Genomic DNA, 27,250 nt, shown 5'->3' with positions numbered 1-27,250 from the left:
CATCTGGAAAAACATGATCCAGGTATGCTTGATAACCATAAGTCTGTAAAGGTCTTGGTCTCTCTTTCTTAAAGTTTAATGATTGAGCATAATTCTTATTATTCCTATCGAATTTAGATGCGATTTCTTTTACTTTACCGGGTCTTGGTTTATAATCTTCTGTTGTGTCCCCATTGTCGTTCACATTAAATTCTTTCTGCTCATTTGTAGAAATTTCTATCTTTTTTCTTACTTCTTTTACAGGTGTAGTTTTGTCTACACTCTTTCGACTATGGTTTGATGTGCGAAAGCTCTTCGGATCACTTTTAAATAAATCTTTTTCAGACGCATTCTTTTCATTATTAGAATTGTATTTAGAAGAGTTTCTCTCAAATATAATGTCTTTGCTTATTTTATTTACATCATATCTACTACTTTGCGTAAAAGCATTTGCCAAGTAACTTTCTGTCCCTTTTACTATTCCAAAACATGGGTCTTTGGAATATTCTACATCATTATTACTCTTGCAAACGTAACTCTTCTTATTATTCACATTCTTGCCTTTGCTGCTTCTATCGGATTTTCTATAAACAGGCTTAAATGTGGACAGTTTGATTTCGTTGTTATTTATTTCGTTTGCAAAGTAACGTGGATCGAAAGCATGTGTTCTTTGGTGAGTTAAAGGCTTAGATAGTGATAAATATTTCGGCAGCTCTCCGTGCTTATTAATAGTTATATCGTATTGTATATGCGGATCTAAAACCGCATACACATTCTCTTTGGCTTCTCTTTCCAACGACGCTAATGCTGCCTAACAAAGAAAAAACAAGCTATAAAAAAACTGCATTAAAGTAATTTTTTAAAAGTAAAATATTAGTGCGGAATGTTGTTAATTATAATGTTAAGTTCTTAAAGCCACAGCGAGCATGCACTCTAAATAATTAAACGTCTTTCAAACCGTGAATCGTGTGGACAGCTTATGTCTACTAACAAACGTGGTTATATTTATTTTGTTTTGGAATAATTCAAACCAACTGTACTATTATTAATTAATCTCACCCACTGCGCCAAAAAGTTGACTAGACAAAGGAGTGTCACTAATAATAATCAATTCGAACGACCTTTTTATTGTGGTTAAATTGATTGTGGTTTGTTATATGTTTTACATTGCAGAGAGTTTTATGCCAGGATGTGAAATGTGATGGAGGCAGAGAGGGAAAAAACTGTTTTGCTCTCAAAATCTCAACGAAAGAAGTCATGCTACGAGGTGTTGGTGTTTGTTAGTGTCCACACCTGTGCGGTCACACGGTGGTTGGTGGTTGCAGCACGAGCGCGGCGCGGCGAACCTGCAGCGCACCAGGCGAGTACCGTGGCCCCTCGCGCTCCCCTGCACCAGGAGGAGGAGCCATGCTAGCACCAGGGGCAGGGGCCATGCCAGCTATCGAGCCGCGGACGCTGGCGTGCGATTGTGGCGTGTATACCGCGTCCGCTGGTAGCACCTTCACGTCGCTGTTGGTAACAGATTAAGTAGGTTTTAATCTCACCACAGAGTGCATAGAAGCAGCAGATACGACCTTATAGAACCTCACTAAATTAGAGTATTAAATAATTATTGGCACTTCTGACAATTCTCTTATGAGTTTAAAGAATAACTATTCAAGTCTTGTGTAAGTGCATGTCTTGTGAGGAAAAATGACCTTACCTGTTTAATTCATCAGTCTTATATTCGACGCTACCTGTAAAGAAAATAATAGTTTTGAACTAGTATTTAATTAATATCTTCAATAGAATATACAAAATTCTAGGCAGTGAAGGATTTACAAGGATTACATTATATTATGACTTCCATGTGTTTCTTTTTGCTGATTCAAGATTATTTTGACTTCTAAATTACGTGGCTTGAAATAAAAACACTTGAAATTCTAAATTACAGTGATGGCTTACTGCCTGTAAAATGATAAAGAGGAACATTTAGCTTCACAAATAGTTCACCTCTCTTCCGTCGACATCGCACTATGAGGCACAGCAGTAGCACCAGTAATGCTGCTATGACCAGCGCTGCAGCGATCAGTGGCGCAACGTGCGCAGTCTCTGTTAGCGAAAAATTATCTGCGTGAAGAAATTTCACGACTTTCCGTTAGATATTTGTGAGTTTGCAACCAATAAACATGCACTAAAAGCTACAAATAGTACTAAATATGATTTGCGTTTCAATATGAACCATTTTATTTGGTTGATTAAGCGATGAAAAGTAACTTAAAAAATAGACGAATAAGTGAGGCAGGTTTAAGTTGTAAGCATGTATTAAATAAGTTTACTTATAACTAGGAACTCTACTTCAAATTTTCTACTGGTCTTCAAGCCTCCTAATTTAAAATCTGTATTTATATGTAACAAATTAATTGTCAACGAAGTCCTGTATATTCTATGAACAAATCGTGTCGTATCGTGACGTACCGTGTACGGTGAGTGAGACAGCGTGCGAGGAGACACCTCGCTCGTTCTCGACATGCAGCACGTAGACACGAGCATCGGATGCAGACACGCTGCTAATAGCCAGCGTGTACCGGTAGCAGCCGTCGATGCTCTCCGCCTCTAGCGCTCGGTACCGACCTGACAAATAAATAAAGATATGAACACACAGAATTTAGTTGCTGCTTCTTGTGAAAGGAATGCTTAGTTCTTGTGTATACGAATATGTGTATGTAGACCAATGACCTCAATATCAGGCATTGGGAATGAACTATTTTGTAAGGTGTTGGGATGATGATGCGGATATGTTTACCCATATGCGAGGGTACATTGAGGCGCAGACTGCCCCATAGCCAGGCGGCGGAGCGCGGCGGCGGTTCTGCGCAGACTGAAGCCTGCGCGCGCGCCTCGCCGCCACTCCAACCGTGCGCAGACACAGCGTCCGGACCCACCGGCGGGCCCAAGATGTTCAGCGTCACCGGTGACGACTGCTGGCTCCTGGAAAAGTACAATGCAAATACTGACAATGGCAAGTCGCTTCATCAATTATATTGTTATGATTCAAAAGTCTCAAACTGCTCAACATTTACAACATCAAGAATTTTAATAATTACAAAGATTCTATCTGATGTGCTAATCTTAACAGATTACATTTATTGTAATAGATGACTGTCGTAATCTTGTAACTCATATTTTACTGTGACAGTTTTATTATTAGTTTGACTGTTCAGATGTCTGTTTAATTGAAATAAATCTCACTACAAAAATTAAGTATTGGGACTTGGGACTATATTTAGATGCGACATAAAATCCAATAAAACTAATGTTCTTTAATCGCTTTATATTCCGTCAGTTAGTAAACCGTTTGAATTATTTGTTTATTTATTAATGTATGTTTGTGTGCTTGTATAAAATAGTACTCGTGTATTTACCTTTCTTCAAGTCCTATGAAATTCTTAGCAACACAAACATATTGTCCGTGTTGATTGTACGAGACGTTGTAGAGTTGTAGCTGAGGTGTTGAAGATATCAAGTAACCGTCTTCTAGCAGATTGTTTATGTTTCTTGAACCAGGACTAAAATAAAACAAACAGAAGTTTTACAAAAGAACATAGACATCATTATTCTTCTTATCATCATCCTCTGAGGCGTTATAGCCGCGGGTGGGCCTGGGCCTGGACAAGTAAATTTCTCTACGCTGGTCTACTTTGAGCTTTTTGCGTCATTATTTTTCTACTGAATTAGTATTTTTTATCTAACTTCAAACTTTCGTGGTTTTTACTAATATACTGTTCGTAAGAAACGGATTCTTACCACGATTAAATCGCAGCTTGATTTTTAATCTCTTTAATCTTTGAAACAGCAAGAATAATCGGATGGGGAATGACTACGGCGGAATGTTAAAGCAATATAAATAATGTCTTTGACCTGAACTGAAAAAAATACTATTCGATCACATACAAAAAAGTTCTCATACAATTTAAAATGAGTATTTAAAAAAATGTAAGAAATATGTTGATATGTTTACCTGTGGTACCACTGATATGATGGCGCGGGATTCCCTTCAGCCCTGCAGTCCAGTGTGACTTGCGAGAATAGATTCGCCTCCACGACCGTGTCAGGACCGACCCAGGTAACTCGCGGAGGATCTGAAACAAATGAACGAACTTTTCAATATTTGCATTCCACAGATTCACCGAGTTTTTGGTGATGGAACAAAGATGGCGCTTATCTTAAAGCGAACAGACGGATTTATATTTTAATAAAATTATTATATTTCAGCTTTATATTTTAGCTAAATAATAATATTGATAATTAAATGTTTATAAGGAATTGGTCAATGACTTACATTTAACGTCAATTTCGATTTTAACTGAATCAGATGTTCCTAGAGAGTTCCTTGCTTGACAACCGTAGATACCTGTAAAGGAAGCGAAAATTAGTACCATTAATATTATTTTATAACATTTTATTTATCGCCCGCGACTCCGTCCGAGAGCAGTTAAAAAAAAAATGAAAAATAGATGTTGGCCTGAATGAATTGAATTGTACGTTGCGATACTTACATGGTTATATTCTTCTTTTATTAACCTTAAAATTCGTTGCTAGAGTTTTATTTTCACACTAATATTAGAAAATGTATTCGTCGTTTAAAGCAGTGTAATAACATTTAATTTGAATATAACTTACCAGAATGATTTCTTATAACGGGTGCTAGAATCAGCTTAGGTCCATTAGTAGCGATTATTTGACCATCTTTCGTCCACCAGACATAAGGTTTAGGGTTTCCATCAGCTTTGCAGTCTAAGGACAGAGCGCTTGAGCCCTCTTCAAGACTGGAGAGACCACTCGCGTCCGCTCCGAGAATAGAGACGACAGGAACGACTAAAAAATAATATAACATCATTTTATAATCTGGTTTATAAACTTACGGAAAAATTAATTATGGTATTTAAAAGGAGTTTACGTAATTATCACACCTTTTCCCTCTTTTCAAGAAAATAAAATAGTTAATCTCTCAATATACCCTTGGACTTTAATGTAGTGTTACCTTCGCAAACTATTCATGATAGAAAACATAAAATACCCACAAAGTTTTCTTTAAGTTTATTTTTTAAAAAAGCACGCTTCTTTCCCCAAATGTCGCAATTAATAAGGGAGATAATGGGATAATGAGATTTTATGGCTCGATGGTGTTTTATTTGTTCACCTATCCTTAAAATATTGGATATGTGAATATTGTTTGTACTTACACGTAACATCTAGCATAGTATACGAGTCTCTATAATAAGGTGCGGGGTACGAGGGATGGTGCGCGCGGCATGCGAGCTGCTTGCCGTGCGCCGATCTGGTCGCACCCATTTCGAGCACGGACCGCGCCGCCCACACTCGCGGTCTTTCCACTTCAGATGCATTCGTCTGACTCCATGCTGTTAAACGGTCTTTTTCTGAAACGAAGATGAATTCTTAAAGAAATACAAGGCAAATAAAGCATTTGACCAATTTCTTGCTCATAGACTGTCGTGGTCTTCAATGAAAGTTCTTTATGATGTCAATTTGTAACCTGAACTAGACTGAGACGTGTATCTCAGAAGTCTATAAAATTTAGACCTTACCTAAGTACCATTCGATGTACGCCGGCGGGTTGCCGTATCTGGCCTCGCAGACGACGGTGGCTCTGGAGCCGGCGGGCACCGTGATGTTCTGTCCCGGCAGCACGTGGGATCCGTTGAAGAGAATCCTCGGCGACTGCGGCGGGACTCGTACAGCAAGTGCGGCTGGTGGACTAGAGAGTGCATCCTGAAATTTTAATTAAATAGTCACTATAGTTTTGTTGCTTGATCACCCAATAGAAAAGTAAAATAAAACCTTTTTATTTGAAGTAAAAGTCAGATTTGAATGTACAATACATTCATACATTATTTATACAGATAATTAAATAATTGAGTTTACTTTTATATTCCAAATGCCTTCAGTAAGAACAATACAAAAGATTTTTAAAATTCCATTTCAAGTGTTCTAAAACTAGCCTGAGGCCAAAATTCGTTTTTCCAATTGTTTGCGAGCACGATCCGTTAGGTAATTGATAATGGATTCAGAAGCGTCTACTAGTATATTTCACATATATTGTTCATCCATTTTGTTTTTAAGCTTAGTCGAGTAGCGCTATCAAGGAAGTTTCAGTGAAAGAAGTTGCTAAGTCTAATGAATGATCTTATGCGAGTAGGATGAACATTTTTTAATAACAGACTATCAAGAAAATTGTGATGTAATAAAGCTATAATTATTCACTTACCTGAACATCGTAGTTGCTAGCGGTGACCTGGCACTGCCACTGGCCGTCGTCGAGCTGCAGCGTGGCTGCACGCACCCACAGGGAACAGTCGCCGCCCAGCGCGCTATGTTCATTCGCCCACTCATACTTGCCACGGTATATACCCACTGGCTGGAAACAAAAACCATTAACCTTATATCTTATATCTTCTATGTTGCACGTAATGTAGTGGATTGCGTCTATGGAGTGAGCTACGAAGATGCGTAGCTAGAATAGTATCTGCTCTATAATCTAGGTTGTAAGACTGTTAATAAAAACCAAAGTCTTTCGGATTCAACAGAAGAGCGCTGTTGTGACGTTAGTGGATATTCACATGTTCAAGAGTAGCTTTTTAATAATAAATAAACTCTAGTTGTTCGTTCTAGAAGTCGGATCAAGATTGTTAGAAAATCGAATATCGTCTAGGTTCCCATCAAAACTATAATGAATGAACTCTGTTATATAGTCGATTACACAACAGGGTGCAAGCAATAATAAAGCGATCCTAACGATTATGCCATCATAATTATGCATAGCATTTATTAAGCTAAAGCCGATCAAAATCATTGTTGTACTGTAATGAATACTCTATTGAAATAAAGGTAGCTTTACGCGCCCGAATTCTAATAAGTATTTAAAAGCATAAAGACATTTCAATACACTCGCGACATGAATAGACCCCATAGACAATGGTTAAAAGAAACAGGAAGCTAGCTTGAGGTATGTGAAAGAAGGGTTCTCTTTGAATGTCCTTAACAATACAAATAGTTTTATGGCACGTTATTATTGGTGTTGTAGCTATATAATTACGTATAAAAATCTAAGATCGAGTTATGGTTTTATGATAAATGTATTGTAGTTTCGGTGGAGATATACTTTACTGAGTATTTTCACTGCCCTAGGACGTGTACAGTCATGTCCATAAATGTATATATTTATGAAGCTTCAGAAAATTGTATTTATTTTCAGTTTTAAAAATATTTATGTACGTATCGACCATGGATACCTACTAATGACGAATACGTGCATACATATTTTTGAAACCGAAGGCGTATACAGGTTCCTATATTTTTTGTAAATGTATGTGCTGATGACTGTACAAAACATATTTCTAATGTTGTATGTTTTTAAGTATGTAGTATGTTATAAGAGTTATATTAACATGTTCTTGCATCTCGGCAATGGATGTCATAGTGAATTTAATATACTAGCTGTCGTACGCGACTCTGTCCTGCACGGCATTAAAATAAACTTAATAAGTAGCCTATGTGTTCTTCTAGACTATGTTCTACAACCGTGCCAAATTTCAACAGGATCCGTTGAGCCGATTTGGAGATAACTTCAAACAAACATCCATCGATCCATCTAAACATTCGCATTTATAATATTAGTAAGATTAAATAGTAATTTTAGTGATAGTAATTTAATTTATAACCTATTTTTGTAACATATTTTAAAAGAAATATAGCTTGAAATTGAAGAGGAAAGAAAATCCTATTCACAATTTTTGTAAGCTTGTTTCGTCTATACATATGCATGTTTGAACGTCCGTCTATTCACTATGCGCTTTGTACTAACGAATGCACACGTTGCAACTGGATAAAGGTAAAGTAAAAAAAAAAGTCCACGGTTCTTAACAACGTAACCTTATTATCTGTACGGTGTTAAAAATTGTTAAAAAAGGGATTCGAATTATAAACGAAATTAAAAAAAAATCACATTAATATTGTGTATATAGCGGTATAAATTTAAGAACTTTGTTATTAGTGTCACCTAAATTGTAAATGTTAACTAACATACATATATTAACTTCTTTTTAAAATTAGTCAACAATAATTAAAAATAAGGGCTTTACCATAAAAAAAAAACTTAGACATTGTTTCAAATACATTTTAGCTTAAACATACGTCAACACTTTTATACCGTGACTCTAGCACCCGGCGCGAATTTTTATCAATTCATGGTTATTGAATCATTACTATTCGTAGGTTTGTGAAATGCGATATTTACCAATATATTACGAATTACTTATACCGAAAGCATTGTGGTGATATTTATTTATGGTGAAACATATAACCAGGTTGACGTCAATTATATCTAGATTGGCGGTCAAACGCTTAGAACACGTCAACTAAACAGTGTCTAACAGAATTTTTTGGAGTAATACAGTAAGTCTTTAGCCTGATTAAGCGTCTTAATTATTCCGCAATGCTCTTCTGTGATACAGGAGTGGATTTGAGAGGAAACAAAGATACGGAATGGACGGAAAGGAGATTGACCTTACAATACAAAAAAACTCTACTTCTAGCTGTTCTTATGCGACAATGTATTCCTTGTTTGAATAATTTTTAGTCAGCTATTCATACCATTATTCAATGTCATGTTTGGGTTATGGATATTGTAAATATAATGCCAAATGATTCGATTTAGATTGTGCCTTTCCAGTGACTACTTTAAATTGTTATTCTTTAAGCATCAAGCGTGAACCGTAAAGCTTATCAGACTGTAACGAAGTCGTTATACCAACATGAAGAGTGTTTTTTTTAATATTATAAGGTGGCAAAGGAACAAGCGGCTATCTGAATTTGCTGAAATAGCAAAGCGACATCTAAAATAGTAGATGCGTTGTCTACCTTTAATCGACGGAGGAGGGAGCGCACAACAAGAAAATAAGTTCATATTGCACCGATTGAGCGTGGGCCCATTCGTGTAATAGATGTTGTTGTTGCTGGTGTGTACCACTGCTAAGACTCTTTCGGTCTTTTATACTCGTGCTATCAAAAGTCGGATGCATTTGTTTTTGAAAAAGCACATTATAGGAGTGGTTATGTTTCAAAAAGAAGCAAATTGAGTTCGACTAAAGATTCACGTATTAAGTCCATCAGGGGCCCTTCATCAGGTTGAGGACCGGTATTATTCCAGCGGACTTAAAATTACTTCTCTTAGTACAACCTTGAATTTAATTTACCTATCTGTTTACTTAGCATAGGTAAAGATCGTATGTTGCGCAGAATAGTCCAGAACAATCGACTTCTAACTATCGTCAAAGTTGAGTAACTCGTTTACTGTGAGATAAGGAAATTACTTGTTTAAGGCTTACTTTTTTTAATAATTCATTGTTAAGTAATAAAGCGGTTACATGAACAATATTTAGTGGTGCTTTAACGAAGCGATACAACGATAAGTTATGAAGTTGAGTAACTGAATTCATTCTGTCTAATGCTGTAAGCATTTTAATAGTTTGTTCTACTAATATCATAAAGAGGAAAGATTTGATTGTCTGTTTGATTGTATTTAATAAGCTCCGAAACTACTGATCTAATTTGAAAAAATTTTCACTGTTGGGAAACACATGATGACTATATTCAGACGAAGCCGCGTGCAATTGTCAGTCTTCTATAAACCTTAAGTAATATCGAGTAAAACGTTAGTATAAGGTAGATGTAGGATAGTTTCGAGTGTTTTCATTGTTTGTTGTTAGTCTATCGTCCGGTCTCTATGTTGATGTTACACTTACGTGTGTACCTCCAGTTATATTCTTCGATAGAAGTACGATTGAGAATGAAAACTTAATTAGTTCGAAAATCAACACGACTAGTAATTATTTTCCGACTACAAAATGTAGTAAATCACATGCAAAAATAACAACCACACGCATGTCTTATCCTACGATTGTAGCACATTTAGCGTGAACACTTCAGTGTGCAATAAAAATAATTTTCATTATCGAAACGCAGAATACATTTTTATAGAAAAGCAATAACAAATAAAGAGATTGATTTCATGATAATCGAAACGGATTGAACATCTTTATAAATCGGTGAGCGTAACGCTCGCTTTCCCGCCAAAACAAAGCAACGACAGCGGGTATTAATAATGATGTAGAACAATGGAGAGCGCGCAATATCCGTGGGCAGGGCGCGCCTCAACGCGGTCCATCGACCGTGGTGTCTTTGACCATCTGGCTGGATTGCTTTTTGCTTCCTTGAACAATACCTGGGTTTGTTTTAGTCTATTGAACAATATGACGTCATTGACAGAGAAATGACGAATGTTATAAAAAGTTTACCATCGATTTTGTAGCGAGTAAGACGAAGATATACTATATTTCATATTAGACGCTTGTGATCGAGCAATGCCTTATCTCAAATATTTTTCATTCACAAAATAAGTTCAAACTATGCTAAACCAATGCTTTTGTTTCAATCCTTTATAAGTTTTAATTCTTGTACAATTTGTTATGGGTATTTATTCCGGTAATTATAACTTTAAATAACTTTCTCAACAATAACACCTTTTCGAACCATAATACCAGGGTTTAAAGCGAACAGGGAGTCTGCGAGGAGAGTAATCAAAATTTATTATACCAAACTCATTAGGCTTACCATAATATTATGTGATTAATGTGGAACGCTATCAGCGCTGCTAGTATCTAGTATTAGGATAAAATAAAGTGATTCATTTTGCATTTTAGATAATATGGAAATAATAAAAATATAAGAACTATTTAGACAGTTAAAGATAACGAAGATGTCGAAGCGTAACAACTTACATAAGTAAAAAATATACTATAGTTATATATACCGTATACTATAGTTTGTATAGTAGAAGGTGTATTTTTTTTATTCTACAGTGGGCCTAACACGATTATGACAATCGCCATGGTAAAGTTATCGACAAAATTTGTTTCAAAATTTGTGCAGCGCCCCTATCGGGCGTAAAGTACACCAAAAATCCCATACTAAATTTGACATACGAAAGTGGTCGTCGCAAATATTCGTGCTGGGTCCATTGTTCTTAATTTTGAAATAAAAGAATCTAATCGATTCTGGTACCTACTTAATGTTACGACAAATTACTTGTCAAAAAAATCAAATTATCTTTTTTTTGTTCTTACAAATGAATCTTTAAAATGAGATAAATGAATGACCTAAATACATATTCGCAACAATTCATAATATATGAACCTAAACGATATTATTGTTATTTTATTTTAATTTAGTTTAGTTCTAGTTTGTCTGTAATGCCTCGTTTACATTATGCTAGTTGTATGCCAGCGCTTATTTTGAGTGCCACTGTCCTACTGTACTGGCATAATGTAATCCGGGCATAATTTTCATTGTTACTATCTGATTCTAGTGTTGTTGTGTATTGTTGGTTAGGAGTTACAGTAGACAGGTTTAGTTTGAGTTGCTGTCTAGTTTCTCCTACATAATATAACGTTTGGATGTTTGTTGTTTCTGTTTGTGCATCTAATCTCTTTGAATAAGTGCTTTAACAATCAGTGACGTATTGTGCTTTGATATATTATTTTTTATATTTAATTTTACTTCCATTTAAATTTCAACTATTATTAACAGAATGTGATAATTATATTTTTCGAGTACAGTGAAATGTTTTTTTTTATTATTTATATTCGTATGGGACATTTCCCACTAACAGTATCCAGTGCTTAGTAGCTACGTATATCGCACGCTTTACAATAGTGGGATCGGTTCGAGTCCTTGGTACTTAGTGAATTTACAATACACTATTGAATCTTTGACGAATTACGTCACAAGCACACAAGGACGTGTACGCGCGAATATCCAGGGGAACTCTTAGATGTATTCACGTACGGGCGTACAATTATGATGGAATGAGTTTGAACGGAGCTATACTCTCGGAGGCTTTCACGCTCGAAAACTCCGTTAAAATGTATGAGAAAGACGTTTTAGAGTTTAAAGTGAATTTTGCCGAAGTAATTTTACGGAGAAACGAGGTTGTTTGGACGGGCACCCGGCTGAAGTATGTTTTGTTTAGCGTTTGTTTTCCTTCAAAAGCATTCGGAATCATTGTTTGGTAATTTATGTTTAAGACGAGTTTGGCTGTATAATTTAACCTTGTTACTTGTTTTATATGCGAATTAAAATAGTATTAAAAACAGATTGGAGTTTCATTTGTTATTTGAATAAAGCGTTACGAACGTCAGATCAGTGTCCTTAAGGATCTTTCTTTGAAAGGCTTAAATACTTAATCTCACCGGTCTTAATCATCGTCTTAATCAGTTCATTTATATTTTATCATAATAAAAACCAGGTTTCATTTTTTTTTTAATAAACTAAGTATATTTTCATTAGGATAGTAAGTACCGGGTTTGATTTCCCCCATAATGTATTTCCGCATTTTCCCCTTAATTAACAACTTAAAACGTAAGTAGCTTAAGTAAAAAAAAGATTTTAGGCTCTCTCATTCATTCATTTATAAACCAGTAAAAGAGTCCCTATTATACATAATAGAAGGTCTGTGTTTAACTTTCTGTAAATCTTTGTAAGCGTTAAAGGAAGGAAGAACATTTCGCAGATAAAACGCTCAAAAGACCAAATGGTATTATGTTCAAACGTGGGAGAGATAAAAATAAACGTTTACGTTTTTAAATGTAAATATATTTTAAAGGAAACAGTCAAAAGAAAACTGTTTAATATTCTTATTTGCTATTTATTGCGTATTTCTTTGGATTTGCATATTTACTTATTTTATCAAGATTGAATGTCATGTTTGTTTAAAAATTAAATGACCTTGTAAGAGAAATAACTAGTTTTAAATATTTGTTACTAGCTGTCGCCCGCGACTCCGTACGCGCAGGGTTAGTATCCTATGTGTTCTTCTATACTATGCTCTATATCGATGCCAAATTTCATCCAGATCCGTTATAGCGTTTTAGAGATACCTTCGAACAAACATTCATCAATCCATCTAAACATTCGCATTTATAATATTAGTATGATATAGGAAAATACTTATTTATTGATAAATATTTCATACTAGAAGTTGCTTGCGACTTCATCCGCATCCACACGGAATTAAAAAAAATCACTCGAGGATAGGGAAGCTTCCCAACAGTGAAAGAATTTTCCAAAACGGTTCAGTAGTACCAGAGCCGATTCAAGGCAAACAAACAATCAAAACTTTCTTCTCTATAATACTAAGTATGGATTTTCATGGTTATATTCTTAAAAAAAAATCAAAACATACATCAAGACACAAACAACAGTGTGTGACTAGCGATCTCTATTTTTCTGCCTATATTCTATCAAATAAACGCATTCCGGTAATTCCGATCCAAAAATAAACAAGAAAAGGTCGTCCTCGTAAACGTACCTTTAAACAGCTTAAAGATTTTCGATCGAAAATCCTTTTTAATCTATTTCAATGCCCATTGAGAAGAGAACACAAAACACGGAGTTGCTTCGAGTATAATCATCTCCAATACTCCATAATCCATTTAGCTGGGCGACTCACATCGTTTTGAAAGGAACAGTGCTATTCATACAGACAAAGGGGCTTGTGTACGATCGATCTTGATGCTCACTATCACATATTAACATCGTTAATGGCCGGGAACTGAATAGAGACCTTTTATTCATAAGCCGACGAAAGGCGGCCCGACACATAAAAACTAACTTGGTCGTTGTTCCTAAAGCGATTATGTTATGTCTTAAAGGTGATAACGTGCTGAGCATGCGCATTAAATATTTAAATTTGGAATGTTATTTTTTTAATTTTAAGCCAATGTTTGTTCTTTCAGCTTCGTAGCTAATGAATGAGATAGATACGTCGGTTGATTTATGAAAAACTAGCTTTTACCCGCGACTCCGTCCGCGCGGAATAAAAAATAAAATAGAAAACAGGGTAAAAATTATCCTATGTCCGTTTCCTGGTTCTAAACTACCTGCCCACCAATTTTCAGTCAAATCGATTCAGCCGTTCTTGAGTTATAAATAGTGTAACTAACACGACTTTCTTTTATATCTATAGATATGCAAAGAATTACAGCAAATGAATTCGATGGATTATATTTTCAATAGTGGGTTATTGTTTATTTAATTTGACATAAAAAAGCAAATAATCTAAATGACAAGTATATTATATTCTATATGTATGTATGAATGCAGAAGAACGAGAGAGGTGTGTCAGGACCATGCCAAATGGACCGTGGTTTCTGCCTACCCCTCTGGATTACGGACTTGAGTTATGTTGTTGTATATACTACAAATATGAATAAAAAAGTTTCAACTCATAAAAAATTGTACTTGGAGTTGTTTCGAAACAAAACATGTCGAATTTTGGGAAAACATTATAATGGTATTGGGCCCATAGGATAAATTATCACAGTAACAATGAAGGGATTGTGCTATTAAGAATACAATAGGGATAAAAGATGCAAGTTACACACTTTTAAAATACACATGGTAATCTATAAGGGTAGGTGTCCACTGTCGATATACTTGAAAAAAATATATAATTTCTTTGCTATTTCTCACATTCTCTTTGAAAAAGTAGAGACAATAATAAGTCGTAATACAAAAGTGACGATAAGAGTGTAAAGATTTAAGTGAAAGTCTAACAAGTCTAACAGTTTTATTAGTTTATGTAAAGCAAACGGTCCAGGGATAGTATTGTGATGTATGAGATTGTAGGTGTAATTCCACAATTCAAAAAATATCAGAACGAGCGAAGATATACCAACTTACAGATCTACAGTTTTGCGGTACATTGGTTTTTGTTACAGTAATTTTAGATAATTTCTACATAATTTATTTGATTATATTTTTTTTATATTCCTAACGCCATCTGTTAGACAATTCTAAAACCAATAAGATAACAATAAAATCATATAATAATCTTACTAATATTATAAATGCTAATGTTTGCATGGATGGATGGATGGATGGATGTTTGTTTGAAGTTAATTTGGGAATTCTTACGATGACGGAAAACATCGTGATGCCACCTGCACATATCTGAGAAGAAATTGAAAAGATATGTGTGAAGTCAACCAACTGGCATTGGGCCAGAGTAGTTGACTATAGCCTAATCACCCCTAACTTGGAAAGGCTCCGAGCCTCCGACGTATTGTGAGCTGATGATGATTAATCTCGGGAACGGTCCAGCGCATCTTGATGATGGCACAGAAGTAGAACATAGTCTGGAAGAACACATAGGCTACTTATTAAGTTTTTTTAATCGGGGGTGATACTTAGTAATCTACACATTATAAATATTGTAAAATTAGGACCAGGACCACTTCGCATGTCTTTCTTAAGCACTGCTTCATCATATCTAGTTATGATATATTAAGAACCGTTTAAAAACATAGACATACTTAGCTTTTCATGTAATTGAAAAATTAAAATAAAAGTTTGTATTGAACTGCCTATCACACTCTTTGTGTATTTTGGGAACTTGTGTTACATAACAGATTGTATACGTAATTAAGCGGAATACGATTACTAATTAGGGATCATCAGCCATCAATTATTACAACAATTATACATTTGATTTACAACCGGTAACCGATCAATAAATCATAAATCAACGCCGATGCATATTAATCTTACTAATATTATAAACTAGCTTTTACCCGCGACTCCGTCCGCGCGAAATAAAAAATAGAAAACGGGGTAAAAATTATCCTATGTCCGTTTCCTGGTTCTAAGCTACCTGCCCAGTAATTTTCAGTCAAATCGATTCAGCCGTTCTTGAGTTATAAATAGTGTAACTAACACGACTTTCTTTTATATATATAGATGCGAATTTTTAGATGGATGGATGAATGGATGCTTGTTTGAAGGTTTATGAGATCTGGTACAGATGTAGAACATAGTCCGGAAGAACAAATAGGCTACTTATTAAGCTTTTTTTTTAAATGCGCGCAGACGGAGTCGCGGGCGACAGCTAGTTATAAATAAATATTTTCATAATTTTTGTTATAATAAAAATAGTATTTTGAAAATTTATCGACAGCAGTAATAAAAATATTCGATAAAACTGTGAGTGAAATATTTATGTATAATTTCGCATTTAAATATAATATTTATCTGTTAAATATTTTTTTTACATAAATTTATTTATCCAATAAATATTCCCTGAAAAACGTAGTCAGTAAATTGTCTGACTATGACCTTATTTACGCCATGACGAGATAAGGTAATCCCCCTATACTGGTACTTAATGATCCGAGAACAATAGTAAGCTGTTAACACAGTAATACGTAGTAATTCGCCGCCCTTAAGTTTGAGACCTTAATTAACGTTATCATGTTCAGTGATAAACATGCTTTTATTACTAACAATATATCTCCCGCGACTCTGTCCGTACGGAATTAAAATAAAATTTTAATTAATAGCCTATGTGTTCTTCCAGACTTTTACATCAATGCCAAATTTTATCGAGATTCGTGGAGCTATTCTGAAAATACCTTCAAACAAACATACATCCATCCATCTAAACATTCGCATTTATAATATTATTGAGGAAGTAAGATAGATACGCCTTGTCTCGTTTACTAATTTGAATTAAATTGTATACAGGATGTGTATAGGATAACCTTAAATCGTACGGCATACAGGTGTTGAGAAACGATATTATATTCAACAAAGACGACGCTATTGACGAAATTTCCTCTGCAGTCGCCAAAGGACGGATTTCAAACGATTGTTCGCAGCGAATTTAGCTGTGTATTTATTTAATATATAGGATGTTAAAAGTATTGTGTTGTTGATATATCGAGATTGATCATAATAAGTAATTATACTTTCCAGAAGGGGTATAAAGGTATGAATATAATTATGTAAAACACAGTATCGTGAAGAAATTTGCAAGTCAGCCGTTGATATTGTAATTCAAAGGCGTGTTAGTCAGTACGGGCATAATGGATTAACGTGGCTCAGTGGCTACCCGCTGCTTCATAGTCAGGTCGTGCAAATGATGAAATAATCATGTGGAAAATAATGCAAGATACCCTCAATACCTTTTTCACGACAACAATAAAATAAAAAAAGTATATATCGAAATTAAATTGTGATATAAGATTTCGAATGCAGTGATACTTGTATAGACATTATATATTACTAGCTATCGCCCGCGACTCCGTCCGCGCGCAGTTAAAAAAAACTAAATGGGGGGGGGGGTATGAAAAATAGATGTTGGCCGATTCTCAGACCTACTCAATATGCTCACAAAATTTCATGAGAATCGGTCAAGCCGTTTCGGAGGAGTACGGGAACGAAAACTGTGACACGAGAATTTTATATATTAGATTGTTATCTCTCACATTTTCTTTAAATAAACAGAGACAAAAATACGTGTCAATACAAGTGGCGTTGCAGCCAAAATCAACAGAGAGTATTTTTTTTTTTTTTTTATAAGAGAAGGGGGCAAACGAGCAGCGGGAACACCAAGGTGTTCATCGACGCCCATGGACATCTGCAATACTAGAGGAATCGCAAATGCGTTTACAAAATGTATCTTGTGTTTTAAATATTTTGAGCCTTGTCAGTTGAAGAAAACAAGAACAAATTGCACATGTGTGCGTTGTGCGCTTTCTATACATATTAAAAAAATGAGATGTGTGTTTGTAATTTACAACAAAATCATATTGTATTGATGACATATTATGTATTTAGCGTGATAACAAAAATCAATTATTAAAATTTCTGTCTGAATATTTGTCTGTCTTCTGTTCGCTAACACGCCTTTGTTCGGGTAATCACGCAGGAATATTAAAAGTTACATTTAATTCTGAGCTGACGAAGTCGCGGGCGACCGCTAGTAACTTAATATATTAATTTTTAATACTAAAAAGTTAAAATATATTCCAATAAATGTGAAAACAAAAAATATGTTAATTTACACTTCAATTTAAATGGAAATGTGGAAAATATTACTTGAAGCTTACGTTGAAAATTAATATAACCAGTTGATGCTCCATTTCATCTTCAATTGATTGTATCTTTTCATGAAATAATAATTTTTGCAATGATTGTATCACAAATTGTAATGTACATAGTCATATCATTGTGTATATTTGTCATTGTGTGTATAGTTTGTAAGGGAGATAAGGTACTCAAATTAATAAGGATATAAATACCTGATAACCTGAGTCTCATCGTTTACTAAATTTATAATTAAATTATATAAGCAGTGGTTGTTCGAATTACGATTATAATAAAACAAAAAACTTGAGAGGTGTCAAGGGACACCCGGATGGAACGAAGTTCCTTTCGATTAATTAGTGAAGGAACTAATGTTTATTCTATGAATAAAAAACTTAAGTCTTCACAAGAAGTACATTTTATTTCTATGAATTTTCGTTATATATTGAAACGTCGTTGCCATGGTGAAGTAGCGCTCATTCGTCGTTAACATACTTACTATAGCAAAAAGTCTCGTGACAACTTTTCGTAAGAATTTTTTCCGTCTAGCCCCCTTTCACAACGCGCGATAAGGAACTTCGTTCCAATACAAAATCTATTTTTGAATGATAACAGTGGCAAAGACCCAGTTCCTATCATTAACCTATTTGCTTATACATTTAGAATAATGAGAAAGAAGGAAGAGATTGAAAGGAAGATAAGAGAAAATACACTTTATATAAACATATAAAACTAAAAAACAGTGATGCAATGTGATACTAGTTCTTAGCTTCCTATAATACGTATAGTTACTGTGTCGGTAACCGAGTCTCTATCGATGTATCAAGGCATGACGACGCGACGATGATACCGGAATACTAAAAGGTACAGTCACGAACTTATTCGTGACGTGTGTTAGGTTAAGCGTGTTCTTGTGTGGTCTTGTAATGCATTCTTACCATTGAGAGTATAATAGATGAATATAATATAATGGAATGTATCAATCGTTAATTATGAGTTTCGACTGTTAAAAATTTTTGCAATAAACATAATATTACTATTTTTTTTATCGAGAAGCATGTCTATTTGTAACTAAGTTAATATTTTATTACCTACTAGCTTTTTGCCGCGACTCCTTCCGCGCGGAATAAAAAAAATAGAAAACGGGGTAAAAATTATCCTATGTCCTTTTCCTGGTTCTAAGCTACCTGCCCACCAATTTTCAGTCAAATCGATTCAGCCGTTCTTGAGTTATAAATGGTGTAACTAACACAACTTTCTTTTATATATATAGATTTGATATTAACTTACGAATTAATTAAATTACGCTCTGTAGTATACGATATACACATCTTTGAGCAAAATGGTAAGAAAAAAAGTTAATTTGCAAAGTGCATCGTCATTCCTCCGTACTTTATGTGGCCGAAGGAATCTCAGAGAAGGTTCGGGCTTCAAAGAAACTGTCGAGTCGCAAATGTAATCATTTCGATACCGAAATTATGTTATATTTTAATATTAAAGTCTTATATTCGAATGTTTCTTTCATTTTATATTTACAAACTGAATTAACAAATCGTAAAGGATAAAATGGAAATCATAGGAAACATGTACTTCTTGCTAGTCGCGTAACTTATTTATAATAATAAGTTATTTCTTGGTGGTATATAAACTCACGGTCTAAACTGCCGCAGTTACTAAGCGAGACATAATCCTATTTATTTAATGACAAATAACACATTAAAACACTTCCAAGCTTAAATATTTTAAAGCAAATATTTCAACTTTAGCTAAACCTTCTGCAGAACCTTCAATTGTTAATCTCGATGCTGACCTTTACAAATATTAAAAAACTATAAGACTTCATAAATATGTATCAAGAAATACAAAAAAAAAAAATGCAAAGAACATTCAATATGCAGATTGAAACTTGTCTATTTTCAATTCTTCTCCAAAAGAAGAGAACACATAGCCACATTAGTCACTATCAAACAACATGAGTTGGAGACAAAAGTTTTCAATTTGCATCAAATTGTACTTTATTCCGTACTTTTGAAATCTATCGGTTTTCATTTGTTTTTTTACGATATCAGCTCACTTGTACTGACTTTGTACAGCTTGTAATTTTTAATGTTTCTCTCATATCGTTATCTTTGTTTTTACAAAGAGAAGGAGAGTGATGGTAATCTATCTTATATCTATATCTATCTATCTATGTATATAAAAGAAAGTTGTGTTAGTTACACCATTTATAACTCAATTGGTGAGCAGGTAGCTTAGAACCAGGAATAGGACATAATTTTTACCCCCATTTTTTTTTTTTTATTCTGCGCGGACAGAGTCGCGGGAAAAAGCTAGTATATATATAAAAGAAAGTTGTGTTAGTTACACCATTTATAACTCAAAAACGGCTGAATCGATTTGACTGAAAATTGGTGGGCAGGTAGCTTAGAACCAGGAAACGGACATAGGATAATTTTTACCCCGTTTTCTATTTTTTTTTTTATTCCGCGCGGACGGAGTCGCGGGTAAAAGCTAGTAAGGGATAAGGGTAAGGAAGGATAACTCACTTGTAATGTCAACATGATTGTTTTTGCACGAATAGATATTGTATTATAATTCAGCACGTGTTAGAGTTTGATCACGTAAAAAAAAAAACAAAGTTTTCACATATATCACGAAATTTTAACTGGTGTTGTAATGAGAAAAGTTGCGAACGAGGATAACGCTCCGAACGCGTTGGCGTTTTAGTAAAAAATATTCTTCCCATTTCGAATATGAATTGTAGTTTGGAATTGGCATGTTATATCGCTTTTCAGTGATAATACTTTAAAAGATCATTTTAAGAAAGATATACGTTGTTTGAAGGTCACAGCTCAAACGAAAAACTGACGCCGTCTCGACTCCGTTCGCGCGAAAATAAAATAAACTTAATAAGTAGCCTATGTGTTCTTCCAGACTATGTTCTACATCTGTGACAAATTTCAAGTTCTATCCATCCAACCAAATTTTCGAATTTATAATATTAGTAAGATTGTATCTTAATTTTGCTTAATTTATAGTATTCACTTAATCAACTAAATTTTGGTAAAAAATATAAAAATTACGCAAGTGGTAGTGTCTGAATTGGTAAGGTGGTTGATGTAGAAGGAAGAAGGATAGAATTTTAGTTTTTTACCATTTAAAAAACTGGTAGAGAAATTCAGAAATGAAATATGTTACAACTCAAATTTAGCACTTTACGTAAGTAATATACGTTTGTTCCGAGTAATAGTAATAGTGTTTGAATACGTGATTTATTCTAAATGGAATGTACCACGCGGAGAATCTTTGTTAGAGGGGTTGAAAGCATAAAGCATTTATTATTTCTAGTTCTTGCTGCAGTTGAATGTATTGTAATATGTTTGTTTGTTAATTTAACATAAATTTTAGTTAAAACAACACTGAATTCTAGAACTCTCACGTGTTCATTGGATTGGAATTTATGCATTATAGGATTCTGTATGTTTTAAATTATGGAAATGTTCGTTATTTATACGAAAAAAGGTAAATAAAAGAATACAGTATTAGTAGTGATACATGGTTCAGGGGTTAAGCATTTGACCTGTAATCCTGTAATCTGCTGGTACTCAGTGGGGTCGTATAGTGAGCTAGCTGATGGGTTTTAGTAGTTTGTTGATATTTGTTTTCATTGAATGTCTATTTTGTTTAGTAAGGTACATTATTAGGCATTCATTTATTAAACTATTAGTCATACTGGTCAAGATAGTACTGAACATGAAGTAGCAGTATCACTCGACTTACACATAGTGTAGAGTTTCAAATAGTTCCGACAAAGGAATGTATGATTTATGCCTACCACTGTATCATATATACAACGCTGCGATATGCTGTAGAGTTTCTTAGAATTAATCTGGGAATTAATTAAAACAGCATAGGTGTGGTGTTTCGAACTTCCACGTACTAGTAGGGGGAATATCGTTAGACGGGCTCCATATGTGTTACTGTATACACTATTCACGAAATTGTATGGAAATTTTATGATTACTTCGGTCACGTAATGGTACTTTGTCGTTACAATATTTGGTCTACTAATCTTAACAGTATAATGAAAATTCTTTTTCCTAAGTACCATAATACGTGTATTTCTGGATTATATTTTTGGTTGGTTAGACTTTTAATTTATAGCTTTGTACTTGTTCCGGACTCGATCGAATACCGCAATTAAAAATAAGCATGCCTTTTTTAATACTTGACATTTGTTGAGTACAGAATTAAACATTCTGCCAAAGAGGTGGCATACTGGTCACTAGACCTTTGTCTTTTTAGATTAAGAAAAATATAGGTGAAAAATAAGAAAGAGAATCGCGCGGGAAGTGTTAACAACGTGATGTAATTGTCAATAGTGTTCGAGGATACAATTAATGTAAATATATATATACTCGCAGTTTTAACATAAGTTTGTTAACAATGTAATAAATGCATTTTTCGCTGCCGTGGTGCTGTTATCAATTAATACAAGTTTTTGTCACAACAAATACCTTCAAATACTTTTAAAGGACGACAAGATAAAACAGCAAGAATTTTATCATTGTAATCCTTTTTAAGTCCTCGTCGATAAAGGATTAAGATAACGATTGAGGTAATACTTAATGGACGACTTAACGTTGTTTATCGGAACCTTGTGACTAATGGTCTAACAAAAGCTCGTTTGTAATTTAATGCTTTATTGACCCAATACTAACTGGAAGAGGGAATTCTAAATTTAAAATTAAAATACTTGAAATGAGATCTATCTGACACAAACGAAGGACTTGTTACGCAATGGATAATACGTACGTATTATGAAACGGCAAGAAATCTTGAGGTACAGTCAAGGAAGTTTATTTCCTACCCGTTTCAACCAAAATGTCATTCGACACTGTCGGGTCATAGCGACACAAATATGTGGTAAATTATATCTTTTGGTAACAGTCTTTTTCCGATATTCGTATTTTCTATTGTTTTGTTGTTGTATTAAAGAATTGTTCTAAAACTAAGCAAACGGTAAGCCACGAATCTGTAACTTGTATGTATGTTGGGTCACATTATAAAAAGTCCACAATATGTTGCGACGTATGTAAATAAAGGTGGACGCGTACTCCACACCTCGTATATCGAGCACCACCCTGTTTCGCGAGCGTCGCGCCGATCGAGTTGACGGAGAGTGGACGCTTGGTGACATACAACAAAACGTTTTGATAGCTTATATATTTTATATCTTTATCCTGCTCCATCGGCGACATTGAGGCGGCAAAGAGTAGATGCCGCGGCGATTGCTAGGCGGGACGTGCCGTGCCGTGCCGTGCCAGGTAGGCGAATAGTTGACGAGTCGGCGTCAACCTTTATGCTACTTACATATACAATGAAACAAAGTCGGACCGTTTTAGGTTTTGCATTGGTGCCGCGAGTAAAATGGCCGTAAAACTTTTTATTGTTCGCATTAACAATAAAATCGTAAATCTAAAACTGAACGACATAATTTATATAACACATAGTATATTATAACACATGTCTCAATGGTCAATAATTAAGGAATGTAAATGAGACAGTATTTTGACACTCTTTTTCAAGGATACTGTTATAGTATGTTTAATAGATTATTTTCCTCTTTACCTTATATTAAAAAAGGAGGTGGTTCTTAATTCAAATGTTAATTTTTTTTTAATTATCTCAATAACCAAAATATCCACAATAAAATATAAAATCATTATCTATAAAAGAAATTTAAAGTGTACTGTAAAAATCCAACACTTACGGTAGCAAGTAATTAAGCTATAACTTTTGACAATGGCTTATTTGTGTCGTTGCGGCGTGAGTTGAACCCATTACCGTTTTGTTCACCACTTCACCGTGCGCACTTCCCAAAATTTAAACATTAAGCTTCGCAGCGATTATCTGATCCGATGCTTCCGAACTGGGAAACTGGGAAACACTACTATATTTTCGGTAATTTGAAAGATAAAATCAGGAATATCAGCGTTAAAACATTTCAATTTGTTCAGTCATATACACGTTCATACATTTTCTCTTTGCTTACATATTATATTTTTTATGCCCCAAAAATAAATACGTCAAATACAATAGTAACGATCGTTAAATAAAAATAAAATGGAATTAAAAATATGCATGCCTTTTTTAATATTAGATATGCGAAGGAAACATGGCAACACTAGTTTCATAAAAAGTGACATCGAGATTGAGAAATTTAAAAGCAGCAGATTAACACCAGAGTTGAATTAAATCGAAACTCTTTTGTAATTAACTACTTGGTCTGGTTTGGTTTGGTTTCCTAACACAGCATTTATTTACAAATTAATCGAAGAAAAGCTATAAAGACAACACAAAGTACCACAAAGTCAAAGACTGAGACTTATTCACTCAAAACAATAAAAGGAGATAAAAAATACAAGCTGTAACACCGTCGCGTATGGGGTCATACGTACGAGCGCCGAAAAGTCAGCATATTGTAATGGAAAATGTGCGTCTGGCCCAAGTGATAGCTGACACAGCTCACTTTACCTCAAGTGATATTTCTACTTTAAAAATAACATGCTAAAATAATAGCTCAAAAATAATATTTGTTTAAGAAATTACAATATGATATAGACAGTTATCTTAGACGTCAATTAAAGAGAAATTAGAAATTATTAAAGAGAGAAAAAAAACCGCATCATGAAAATAGCGCGAAATGTGCGAAAACGCAGCATTCGCCATTCCGCTAATCGTTAAACAGATTATTAGATACAAATTGTACTAAACAAATTGTAATAAAATATTTTTTACAGTCATAGGTCGTTGCCGTGTCAATGTCTCACGCTATCTGTTTATAGTTTGCGGCAATCGCGAGGGTAGCCGTAGAACAATGGCCGGTACAGCGTGACTGCGAGGCGTGACTGCTGTGCCTCCCATGACTGTTGTTTACGCCGAGTGCGATATGACTCCGCAACTACAACCACAACTAAAGGTAGGGTTGCCGTCTTTGTTTGAATCGGTTGCTGTGCAATAGACTATGATTTTTGAATACCATATAGTCCGACAAATTTATGTGACCCGGTGTGCATGAGTGACACTAAATTATACAAGCTTATTAGGATCACCTTGTTCATGTCAAAATGGTGTCACATGACCTTTGGCGTGCTGTAGCAGTCTTGTCATGTTATTTTAGATACCTAAAAAGGTTTTATATATTTTATGATAGGCCTAATCGCAATGGCAGCGCGCTCTCACCGGGCCAGATAATTTTGTCGGACTATACACATGTATAGCAGGAATGCTAATAAAAACATCAACGATAAAATTAGGAAATCGTACTGAATTAAAATCGAAAATAACGTACTGTTAGGGTTGCCATCTCAGTTTTAAAACGTTTAAAATATTGTGAACTACCAAACTCTAGAGAATGTGCAGGGTTCTTACAAACCTACCAGTTTAAGAATCCAAATTAAAATAAGAATATATTGTTATAATTATAAGTGGAGTTAAATAAATAAATAAATAAAAAATATTATACTTTATGGTTTTTAATCAAACGTATATCAAATAAACTTAACTAAGATTGATGTTAGTTGTGTATAAATTACTAATTCGTGACTAAATGAAAGTTACATTTATTCATTTAGTTGTATATTATATATTTAAATTATTATTACATTAGCTTCCGTCATCACTTTTGGTATCCGAGTTGCTGAGAAATCCGCCTCCTAATCTAGAAATCCAGGATGAGGCTCGCCTTAAACGTTATATGAGATGAAATGTCGTTAACTTAAAGAGATATGTACGCTTGTGAAATTACGTTGGCAAGTAGATGTATATTTCGAGTGAATTAAATTTTAAAGTAATGATACTAGAAAATATGGTAAAGATATTTTCCTTAGCTAATTTGCAATGCCTAAAATACTTTGGTAAATATTTATGTTATATATTGGGATCAAAAGAACATGCTGCTTAAACGTTGGTAGCCCTTGAATTATTTTTGAAGTTGGCAACCCTACTTGTAGCTATGAATGGCGCGGCTATATTCAGACAAATGCAACTGCGAGGCGAAAATGAAACCGCCATGTGTTTAGCTTGGAGCACGTTACTAACGGAAAACGTATTAGCATTCTTCGCTAAATAAAGAACTCGACTGTACCATGGGTAATGAGAAAATCTATTAAGAAACGTTCCTTATAATACTTAAGTCTAAGTCTAAGATCTAAACTTGAATCATGGTGTCAAATGACTATTTTAATTATTGTATTGAGTACGGTAACTCACAGTGATTGTCTAAATCGGCTTAACCGTGAAAGTACAATGACTCCACTAGATACCGGCGTCATAAGAAGGTGTTTTATATTCAACTAGCTTTTACCCGCGACTCCGTCCGCGCGGAATAAAAAATAGAAAACGGGGTAAAAATTATCCTATATCCTTTTCCTGGTTCTAAGCTACATGCCCACCAATTTTCAGTCAAATCGATTCAGCCGTTCTTGAGTTATAAATAGTGTAACTAACACGACTTTCCTTTATATATATAGATTATTTTATAACTTCAACGATTTAAAATAAAAATCGCTTCAATTAGTTTGTATCCGAGAAAAAATTAACCCCTTATAGAGCTAGAATAAAAATTAAATAAACTATTACGGAAACAAACTAAAAAAAAAAATTGATAAATTGAGATAAGAATTGGAAAAATATTTATTTGTCCACATTTACAACATAAATGTACATTTTTAATAAATGTACATTTTTTAATTTCTGGTAGTATTTAAGTTTTACTTTTATTTTGTATACGTTGTAACGTTGTTAATACAAGTCAGGTAACAAACTAACTAAACTAAATGTTTTGTGACGTTATAAAAAGATTTGTATTTGCAATAAGCTACGCGTAACATTCAAAATAACTGCCCGTTTAGGTTTAATAAGACTTTTACGTGAACTTTATATTATTTTACAGCTTTTGCGCCAATCACACTCAGTTGCACTACAATAGGCATGTCTTTTGTCTCAATATTATTCAACGATAATAAACGGGATTGAATTTTGTTTTTGTACAAGATTTTTACCAGTGTTAACTCACGGTTCCATAATGATACCGCAGTAGGATAATAACAGCGAATAAACCTAATTGAACTGTTAGAACATTAAAATAAAAAATAAAAATACCTGAATGACCATACAAATTTTTCCCACAAACAGAAAAATTATCGGTGTTTTTAATTTGAATAAAATAAAAGTGTATTGATTGGTATATATATTTTCTTCACAAAATACTAAGTCTTTAATTACA

The 27,250-nt window shown here is 34.2% G+C and overlaps 1 protein-coding gene across 1 annotated transcript in view; it reads right to left on the bottom strand.

Moving 5' to 3' along the window:
• Positions 1-713: 713 nt before the first annotated feature.
• Positions 714-27,250, bottom strand: part of LOC106717761 (kin of IRRE-like protein 3) — a 61,998-nt gene continuing 35,461 nt past the window's right edge. Inside the window, exons 3-15 of the mRNA XM_045680576.1 lie at positions 6,248-6,397; positions 5,568-5,751; positions 5,205-5,399; positions 4,642-4,836; positions 4,301-4,372; positions 3,980-4,100; positions 3,384-3,527; positions 2,765-2,949; positions 2,437-2,592; positions 1,972-2,088; positions 1,682-1,715; positions 1,273-1,488; positions 714-790 (exon numbers count right to left, since the gene is read on the bottom strand). Of these exons, the coding sequence (XP_045536532.1) occupies positions 1,281-1,488; positions 1,682-1,715; positions 1,972-2,088; positions 2,437-2,592; positions 2,765-2,949; positions 3,384-3,527; positions 3,980-4,100; positions 4,301-4,372; positions 4,642-4,836; positions 5,205-5,399; positions 5,568-5,751; positions 6,248-6,397 (1,761 nt within the window). The 3' untranslated portion in view covers positions 714-790; positions 1,273-1,280. The remainder of the gene's footprint in view (positions 791-1,272; positions 1,489-1,681; positions 1,716-1,971; positions 2,089-2,436; positions 2,593-2,764; positions 2,950-3,383; positions 3,528-3,979; positions 4,101-4,300; positions 4,373-4,641; positions 4,837-5,204; positions 5,400-5,567; positions 5,752-6,247; positions 6,398-27,250) is intronic.

The sequence above is a fragment of the Papilio machaon genome, chromosome 13, assembly GCF_912999745.1.
Source record: "Papilio machaon chromosome 13, ilPapMach1.1, whole genome shotgun sequence".
Lineage (NCBI taxonomy): Eukaryota > Metazoa > Arthropoda > Insecta > Lepidoptera > Papilionidae > Papilio > Papilio machaon.
The sequence above is the reverse complement of the archived record's forward strand: the minus strand, read 5'-3'. Positions and strand labels throughout refer to the sequence as shown.